General features: G+C 36.6%; 1 protein-coding gene and 1 long non-coding RNA gene across 4 annotated transcripts in view; one reads left to right on the top strand and one right to left on the bottom strand.

Moving 5' to 3' along the window:
* The first annotated feature begins 7 nt into the window (after positions 1-7).
* Positions 8-9,771, top strand: part of fen1 (flap structure-specific endonuclease 1) — a 10,260-nt gene continuing 496 nt past the window's right edge. Inside the window, exons 1-11 of one of the 3 annotated variants that reach the window (XM_077554962.1) lie at positions 8-30; positions 424-545; positions 646-748; positions 1,412-1,514; positions 2,151-2,214; positions 3,556-3,665; positions 3,931-4,067; positions 5,309-5,375; positions 8,142-8,273; positions 8,347-8,498; positions 8,621-8,735. In XM_077554962.1, the coding sequence (XP_077411088.1) occupies positions 464-545; positions 646-748; positions 1,412-1,514; positions 2,151-2,214; positions 3,556-3,665; positions 3,931-4,067; positions 5,309-5,375; positions 8,142-8,273; positions 8,347-8,498; positions 8,621-8,735 (1,065 nt within the window). In that variant the 5' untranslated portion in view covers positions 8-30; positions 424-463. Of the gene's footprint in view, positions 290-423; positions 546-645; positions 749-1,411; positions 1,515-2,150; positions 2,215-3,555; positions 3,666-3,930; positions 4,068-5,308; positions 5,376-8,141; positions 8,274-8,346; positions 8,499-8,620; positions 8,736-9,771 lie in introns of all 3 variants that reach the window. The other 2 variants (XM_077554960.1, XM_077554961.1) reach the window with 2 other exon arrangements.
* The window catches only part of LOC144040607 (uncharacterized), a 3,493-nt gene continuing 1,976 nt past the window's right edge, over positions 8,255-9,771 (bottom strand). The window contains exons 2-3 of the long non-coding RNA XR_013289778.1: positions 8,592-8,738; positions 8,255-8,471 (exon numbers count right to left, since the gene is read on the bottom strand). This is a non-coding gene — a long non-coding RNA (uncharacterized LOC144040607). The remainder of the gene's footprint in view (positions 8,472-8,591; positions 8,739-9,771) is intronic.

Here is a 9,771-nt window from a genome sequence, read left to right as displayed (position 1 = left end):
TAGGGAACTCTTTGCCGTGTTTCCCCAGAGGTACGCTCGATAGATAGATTAGTAATGCCTGCTAATTTATTTCCCGCGAAATCAATTCACATCCTAGCGGCGGACACATCGCGACACTTGAGAACAAGGCTGCTTGAATGTGCTTGGTAAACAATGTCAACCTTTTGTCGTAATTTCAGTCCGTTGTTGTGTTTGCTTCTTAGTTTTGCTAAATAAAATGTGTGTTTAGTTGTCAAGCTAATAGAAATAAATGTGCGTTCTCTCACTAAATCGAATTGAAGGCAGCTTGGTAATAATGTCCTTGCTCACTGTTTCTTTTTGTATGGCGCTGAAGCTGTAAAAATGTGCTCCTTTCTATATGACATTGATTCTATTCTCCATCGGGATGCATTTTGAACATCTTGTTTTCTTTCTTTTTCTTAGAACTTCGGACACTTGATTTGAGTTCCGCGTCACGACCACAATGGGGATACACGGACTCACCAAGCTTATTGCTGACCAGGCTCCAAGTGCCATTAGAGAGCAAGACATCAAGAACTACTTTGGTAAATGATGCAATGTCTTCTTACTACGTGATCATGAGCCATTAAATATTATGTGATATGATGGATATAGAAAGCCAAAATGTCATGTTGTCCCCGCCAGGCCGAAAAATTGCTATTGATGCCTCCATGTGCATCTACCAGTTCCTGATTGCTGTGCGACAGGATGGCAACATGCTGCAGAATGAGGATGGAGAGACCACTAGGTACACTTTTTAATATAAAACAACAAAAAGGCATACAGTATATCATTATCAAGTGCGGGGCGATTATTAAATGTTATAAATTTTAAGAGAAAGTCAACATTAGGAATCATTTGAAAATTGTTTTTGTTATGACAAGGAGCCCAGTTGATGGCAATTAGTCATGCATATACAAAATCGTAAAAGCAGTTAGCAATCGACATTTAGGAAACTTTTAAAGGGTTTTGTGCTTTCCGGATGCTTTATTATTATTATTATTATTATTATTTTATTTTTATTATTTATTTGCCAAGGTTGCCTTTTCTCACTAGTACAGACTCTGAGATAGCTGGAGGTGGTGCGACCTCAGTTTTCGTCGACAGACATGGACTAGCCGAGCCAAGTAGTTTGCTGGCTCATTTATGATGCTATATTCTTTTAAAATATTCATTAATTATGTTTAGAATGTGTACACGCTTTGACACAAGGTATATTTTTCAAAGAGAGATCACTCAATTTTACAGTATCTAGAAAGAAAGAAAAAATTCTGTTGATGCCAGTTAATGCTAGGGAAAAACATTATTTGGGGGGGGGGGGGGGGGGATTTGACTTGATATGGCGCAGTCTTGTGATAGCACAGTAGTTGGTCATTCCTACACAGATTTTAATTGTGTCTCTCATTCCCAGCCACCTCATGGGAATGTTCTACAGGACCATCCGCATGCTGGAACATGGCATTAAACCTGTTTACGTGTTTGATGGCAAGCCCCCACAGCTCAAGTCCGGAGAGGTTCGTGTGCACCTATGCTGTTGTTGTTCAATATGTCCCTGCTTGCTTGTGTTATGGGTTACCAAACAATCATTCCTTCATGTAAAGTATTTGTCAGAACCAAGACTGATCATAAACTGGCATGATTACATGCTTATAATTTTTTAAGCATTCTTTGTCTAACAGGCAGTACAGCAGAGTAGTAGTTGGCATTTCCGCCTTAGGCCCTTTTCACACTGCACTTGTTCAGTGGCAGCGCAGAAAGACGATGGAGCCCCGGTAGCCAAATTTGGAAGTGCTGACGCAGCAGTCTACCAGAAATTGAACACAGAGTCTTATGCCACTGCTTTAAATGAGAAGTTTTCCTCGGGTACTCCCGTAATTCTCTCACATTCAGAAAATGTGCACGTCCGATTCATGGAAGACTCTAGTTCAGGGGTCACCAACATGTCCGAGGCACCAGGTAGCCCCCATGGACCACACAATTAGCCCTTGGGCATGTTCTAAAAATTGCAGTGATTGGACATTGTAATTTCCCCGAAATTTTGTAGGAGTGAGTTGGAATTGTAAACATTTGCAAAGAAATAAAGTGTGCATACTGATATATCTAGAAATAAATGGATCTCAATCTAACTTGACTCCTCTGTTTTGCCACAGCTGGAAAAGAGAGTGGAGAGAAGAGCAGAAGCTGAGAAAATGCTCGCACAAGCCCAGGAACTTGGTACAGAATTCCACTGGCAGTGAAATTTCTATATAGTGTTGTTGTTGTTTTTTAAACAAAATGTATGTGAAGTGCTCTGGCTTCAAGATGTATTGTGGAGTTTAACATGGTAATGTTAAAGAATTGTCCACATCATGCATGCTCCACCAATGCCCAGATGAGTACAAATAACCCTGACGGGGCAAACCTTACCAAACAGACAGTGAAAAGATCAAATCAGTGAAGAGCAGACGTGACGTCATAAAAGCTGGAAGTGTAAACACTAGCAGGTCGGATACGGCGTAATAGTGACTTGATGTGTTTCTGGTCGTTTATAATGGAGTTTAATGCCAAATGAGACAAACTATTGTCTTTTCTGCACGTCATTTTAAATGCTATGATGATACAAAGAATTCGTCACAGCAAATAAATGAATTTGATTGAAAGGTTTGTTTTGAGCTTTGCTGAATTCACTTTCAACAGCCGAGTGAACAGACCAACTTTCTTTCGTTTAAGAAAGTGGGTGTGGCTTGCCAGGATATGCCACAGCATCGCACAAGTTAAAATTGTATTCAAAGTGGATGAAAGTAAGTGATAAGCAGCCAGCATGCTGTGTGTTTTGGGGAACTTGACTAGGTCTAAAAAGAACCTGAAATTCCTCTCTTCTAACATCATTTCACAAATAATTTGCAGAAATGCAGACAGAAACCAATGCAAGTTAAAAAACACACACAAAAACACCATAATGTGGCCCACAAGCACGAAATAAAGCGCAAATTGTGTTTTTCGAGTACATACTATAATAACATTGGCTACATTTTTTCAAATCAATATTCAAATTCAAACACGAGAGAAATAAATAAAGATGTGAATATATGGCTGCCTCGATTTACCAATTTGCCCTTCTAACAGACGCGAATGTTGTCATGGGATCTGGACACCCGTGAGTCTTTGTAATCCAAATATAGCGTCAAACTTTAGTTCTGGGAGACTTCTTCAGATTTTAAAGGGTTCAAATCTTAGATGATATCCTTTCCTTCTGTTGGAATTGACTTTCCAGTTGTCTCTACAGTTAATGAAAGTTTGGGGTTAATATCTTTCTCCTAAATCACTGGTTGCGATGGACTTTTGAAATATGTGTATGCACCAAAACTTAAAATGCTTTTTTTCAAAACGAGGGTTTCCACCCTGACAACATTAAAATTAAATATAGGATTAGGAACTATAGATCAAAATTAGTATTTTATTTTATTTTTACCCATGAGGACCTTTTAGCTAGTGCCAGTGTCACATATATTCCTTTCACATTTGTAAAGATTGTGTCTCTGTTAACTAAAATGTTTTTGTTTTTTTCTGACTTAGGGGAACAAGAAAACATTGACAAACTCTCAAAGCGTCTGGTCAAAGTCACCAAGCAGCATAATGATGAGTGCAAGAAGCTGCTGACTTTAATGGGAGTGCCTTACATTGAGGTTAGTACTGAATGAGATATGCTTTGTTTTATCTCCTATTCAATAAAAAAAAGATTTAAAATGAAAATCCAGCTGGTCGAGCACAATTACCTCTTTCATGACTACAAGTTAGCTGTGGTGGATTTTTAAGAAAAAGAACAGGGGAACAGAAAGTAAATAAAAAATGGAGAAATTCACTTTTTGATGATTTGCCATGAAAAAGGGGGCTTGTTCACCGCCGTCTGCTCCTAGCATTCAAAGTGTTTGCATTTCATGTTTTTTGCAGGCGCCATGTGAGGCAGAGGCCAGCTGTGCCGCTCTGGTCAAAGCAGGGAAGGTCTTTGCCACAGCAACGGAAGATATGGATGGGCTGACTTTTGGAACAAACGTCCTGCTAAGACACCTCACGGCCAGCGAAGCAAAGTAATGTTGATATATTACATTTCGGTGGTGGGTTCCATTTCCTTTCATTTTATTCTGTATTAGTTTTCTGAAATTTTTTAACACAGCTAGCGTTTGGACAAACTTGTATGCTGTGCTTTTTGTATTTTTACCATTGTTGTTTTTATATGTACAGATGCAGTGATTGGCAACATGCTGCCCCTGGTCACACTTTGAGTGGCCCGTTGATTATTTAAAAGAAGAAAAAAAAAATCGTTTTTCGTGTTTTTTCACAAAAAATTGGATGAATGTGGGGGAAACAAGTAAGGGGGGAGGGGAACAAAAATACTGTATAAAAATATTTTAAATAAAAAGGAAAAAATGTTCAAATTTGCAGGAGCCAACTACAAATAGGCATTGACTGTATTTTTAAGTTTTAATATAACCATTCGCCACTAGATGGCACACATCTGGTCTCATATACAGTACTAAAACAGGCCCTATACTACAACATGAGTAGGCCAAATACTATTTTGTGAATTTGGAATGATATGCAGGACAAACTTAGCACCTAGATAAATAATATTAACATTTTGAGTGAGTTGATTATTTTTTTCGTGGGAAAAAAATGCTCAAAATAAATTCTTGCCCTTGTGCCATACTTGAATGGTAATTTTTATGCAAGGGAGCCCTTTGCACTGGCAAAAAGAAAAATTACAGTATAGCGGTTAGTTTTTGCCTCAAACTCTTTGTTGTTGGGTTAAGATAATGGATCTTTTATGCATTGAGTATTATTATTATATTATTATCATTATGTGCAGTATTATGAAAAATGAACTCTGTTAAGAGCACGTATTTTGCACATATTATTCGCACATTTTGTCAATATCTAAAATGGCATTTTTGTCATACAGTACATCTAGTTAGGAAGTAGGTTAACCCCCCCCCCCCCCATCCCCAGTCGCACTGATGAAAAAATGTGGCCCTCCTCCAGCGTTGAAGTTGCCCATTTCGAGTCTAGTGGTTACCGTCTACATCATTGTTGCAAGTTAGTTTGCAAGCTTCTTCCTCTCTCTCATATTCCAAAAACATGCATGTTAGGTTCATAGGTGTAAATTGTTGTTTAGAAGAAAAAAAAAAAGAAGATGAATCTTGGTTTCATCATTCATTAACAAAATCAACCAAATGTGTTCTAGTCCGTTGGTACATTTTTATCATTATGTGAACTGAACTGTCCGTCTTCACTGAAAATATTGAATTTTTTGGGTAATTTTTGTTGATAGGAAGCTTCCAGTTCAAGAGTTCCACTTCAATCGCATTCTTCAGGACATAAACCTGACAAATGAACAGGTAAAATAAAATGAACCGTCAGGTGATGTTTTTTAGTTTGATGATTGGATAATAATTGAAAAATTGAAATTTGCCCCACTCCTCTTGCAATCTTCTTTCTTTCTTGATAGGGCTGAAGTATTTTGAAAAATAATCTAATATCAGGTTTATTATACCTAAATGTTTAAACAAAGGCAAATGAACCATGAATGAATACGAAATATAGTTTGTCTACTTTGGAGTTAACTTCCTGAACACTTTAACTTGTTTCACTATGACAACTTTTTTATTTTTTATTTTATTTCGAACATGTATATAAAGAAAAAACACTGATTATAAAAGTACATGTGTAAAGACAAAATATATGTATATATTTTTTTAAACATATAAGACAAAACCGCAAACACAACATTCAAGCAACAAAAGCAAACATAAGAAAGTTCCACAGTGTTCCACCCAGTCATGAGCTACACGTACATGTTCGAAAAGGAGTAGGAAGAAGCATAAACTTATCAGGTCCTACCCCTTTTAACATGCGTTACACAATAAATAGTAGGTATGTATAGTAAACAACAAACAGAAAAAACTGTAGTATAAAGCTAAGATATCTTGATTATTAATAACAAACAAAGGTTATTATAGTAAATATTAATAGTGAACACATTGAACAGTGGGCCTTGTGTATATATTGTCATACTTTTACATATACATATTAATTTTTTCCTTATCAATAGCAATAATAAAAAATAACATCAACCAATGTTACTTTCCATTGAAAAGCACTTCATCTTCCCTGTACTATTCAAAAATGTTGATTTTATATTTCCTTTTGAACTGATCTGTTTGGACATTGTTGTAAATCAGTATTCAGCCTGTTGCAAATTTTCACTCCACATACAGATGTACAGAAACTCTTCAATGTTGTTCTTGAATACTTTGTCTTTAAGTTGTGAACTCCCCTCAAACCATAACCTCCCTGTCTCTCTGAAAACATATTTTCAATATTGCCCGGCAGTAAATTATGTCTTGCTTTTTACACCAATTGTACAGTATTGAGTTCCACAAGATTAAAGAATTGTACAGTTTTAGATTGTAGATACAGTGTATTGGTGTGGTGGAGATATCCTACATTATGGGAATTACAGGAATTTAATCTAATTTACTCTTTCTATACCTACACATTCAATTTGCAATCTTGTGCAGTTCCCTATTTTAACATGACCAAACACAACACATTTTGTCTTGTTTAAATTTATTAATAACTTGTTTTTATCAAGCCATGTTTTTACTTTCTTAAATTCGGAGGTAATTGTATCCTAAATAAACTGCATTTTCTCACCAGAAAGTTAAATTGTTGTGTCATCTGCAAATAACACAAACTTTAATAAATGAGACTCGTTGCACAAATCATTAATATACAATATAAACAGTTTTGGCCCCAACACTGACCCCTGAGGGACACCACATACCATATACAAACATTTTAATTTAAATTCCCTCAACTCCACAAACTGTTGACTTTCTTGTAAATAACTTCTGATCCAATTCAAGGCTGTATCCCTAATACCATAACGCTCCAATTTACTAATCATCATCATCATCATCATCATCACATCACATCATGGTTTATAGTGTCAAATGCTTTTTGTAGATCAACGAACAGTCCTATTGTAAGTTTCTTTTTATCTATGTAATCAGTAATTTCTTCAGTAAGTTCTGGTAAAGGTAGTGCAGTTGACCATTTTGTTCTAAATCCATACTGACTATCAGAAAGTATTTTATGTTTTTCTATGAATTTATCTAACCTGTTATTGAAAAGTTTTTCAAGAATTTTGGAGAATTGTGGTAGTAGGAGACAAGCGTGTAATTTGTGAACCCAGCTCTGTAGATTGGAATAATTTTTGCAGTTTCACAAAATCCTAACAAGTGTGTTATAATCATAAGTCATTCAGTCATAAATCAGATTACAATCATGCAAACAATTCTGTGGCTTTATCAATTAAATTTGTCATCTTTCATGAACCAATCAATAAAAATCGTATTCATATTTATATGCCGTCTTTTCATACAAAGATGGCATATAAAGTATATATACAAGTTAAAAAGCACTGGGCCTAAAATTGAATCCTGGGGCACACCACATGTGATTATATGGGTCTTATACTCTAAAAACAGTTGGGTCAAAAATAACCCCATCTTTAGGCCAAAAATGGACCGATCCTCTACTTGGGTTTATTTGACCCAACTTTGAGTCAAGAAATGGGTCTTTTAGTGAAAAACAACAATAATAATACTGGTCAGATCCTTTACGTGGGTCAAAAAAATTGGGTCATTTTTGAATAAAACAACGCAGAAAGTTGACCCATTAAATGGATCGGTTTATTTTTTATCCATAATTGGGTTACTTTTGACCCAACTGTTTTAGAGTGTATGGCTCATACATACACATGTGGTGTGCCCCAGGGCTCAATTTAGGCCCAGTGCTTTTTAACTTATATATGCTTTTTATGCCATCTTTGTATGAAAAGTGCTATATAAATAACATTTTTATTAGTTGATTAGTAACAGGTATCCAAACTTAGCATCAAAGTCCTGCCTGTGAAGTAGGATGTGGCCATTTACAGACAGTACCTGAGAATAACATGTAAACGCATACAGTGGAATGCACATCTTAAGCACTGAATTTATTTAGGCACTATATGAATAATAAGCCGTGCCTTTTTTATTTTTTCAAAATGGCAGTCTTGCAGATTTGAATGAAATTGTTCTTAATGCCTTTTCCACCAGTTTATAGATCTGTGCATTCTGCTGGGATGCGACTACTGCGGCACCATCAAGGGGATCGGTCCCAAGCGAGCCATCGACCTGATCAAGCAGCATGGCAGCATCGAGGAGATCCTGGAAAACATTGACCCAAATGTAAGGTTGATCAAGTCAAAAGAAAAAGTTTCTTTGCTCGTTTGGCCACTTATTGCCGATTCCTTGCATGTAGAAGCACCCGGCTCCAGAGGACTGGCTGTACAAGGAGGCCAGGGAGCTGTTTCTGAAGCCTGAAGTGGTGGATTGCTCCGCAGTGGAGCTCAAGTGGAACGAGCCGGACAAGGACGGGCTGCTGCGCTTCATGTGTGAAGAAAAACAGTTCAGGTAAAGCACAAGCATGCGGACGTCCATTTCGTATTGCGAGCTCACAGGACAAACACACCCTGACCTTTTCTTGATCTTCCTCCCATTGCTCACCTTTATGAATGAATTTTGTGTCCATGTAGTGAGGACAGGATCCGCAACGGGTGCAAGAAGATTGTAAAGAGTCGTCAAGGGAGCACACAGGGTCGACTTGACTCCTTCTTCTCAGTCACTGGGTCGCTGTCGTCCAAACGGAAGGTACTTTCAAGTCAAATATAGAGCAGAGTTCTATGGTTGTGGAAGGCCAAATGTGGATTTAAATTTTTATACCACTACTCTTTATCACTCCACCACAAGTGCTCAAAACTAAGTTCTTACTTTTCCATTTGGCAATTCTCAGGATTGTTTTATTGCTTTTTTATTGAGGTTGTTGTTCAAAACTAGGGGTGTCAGGTTATTTATTTAATTTAATTGTAATTAATCGCATGACTTAAACACTTCACTCACGATTAATCACAAATTTTATATCTGTTATTGCTATTATTGTAATTGCATAATAATTCAAAACATTGAGTTAAAATTAAAAATATGTACTGTAAAAAAACAGTGTGATATGGTTGAGGTCATTTTTCTGCCACTAGATGGCATAATAGCATTTGTAAGACATTGGTGATAGCTCAGTGCATTTTTCTTTTCATATTAAGAGCTATCCCTGGATTGGCTGGCAACCAGTTCAGGGTGTACCCCGCCCACTGCCCGAAGCCACCTGGGATAGGCCCCAGCGCCCCCGCGACCCTTGTGAGGACAAGCGGTTAAGAAAATGGATGGATGGAGAGCTATCTAATAATTAACATGAAGTAATTTGTGAAATTTTGCAAATTTTTATAATTGTAAATTACAACTTGAATCCAGTCTCCACAAATATATTCCTTATTATTAAATTTATTACTGCAAAATTTTGGCGTAGACGTGTCTGCTATTTTGCGACTGGAATTCCCCCAAGTAAGGGGCGGCCTTTAATCACGCGTTGAGAAAATTAGTGGCGTTAAAAAACCTCAAAATTAATGCACTCATTTTGACACCCCTATTCAAAAGGACAAAAATGCAAAATAATAATAAATAAATAAATAAATAAATTGAAATAGTTGAATAAGTGTATATATATATATATATACAGTATATAAGTACAAGTATATCAGGAATGGAGATTGTAATACATTTTTAGTGTAAATATAAATTCAAAGAACCTTAGAATAACCAAAAGATTGGTAAGTAAACCCCCATATTATTATAA

The sequence above is a fragment of the Vanacampus margaritifer genome, chromosome 20, assembly GCF_051991255.1.
Source record: "Vanacampus margaritifer isolate UIUO_Vmar chromosome 20, RoL_Vmar_1.0, whole genome shotgun sequence".
In the NCBI taxonomy this organism is placed as follows: domain Eukaryota; kingdom Metazoa; phylum Chordata; class Actinopteri; order Syngnathiformes; family Syngnathidae; genus Vanacampus; species Vanacampus margaritifer.
The sequence above is the reverse complement of the archived record's forward strand: the minus strand, read 5'-3'. Positions and strand labels throughout refer to the sequence as shown.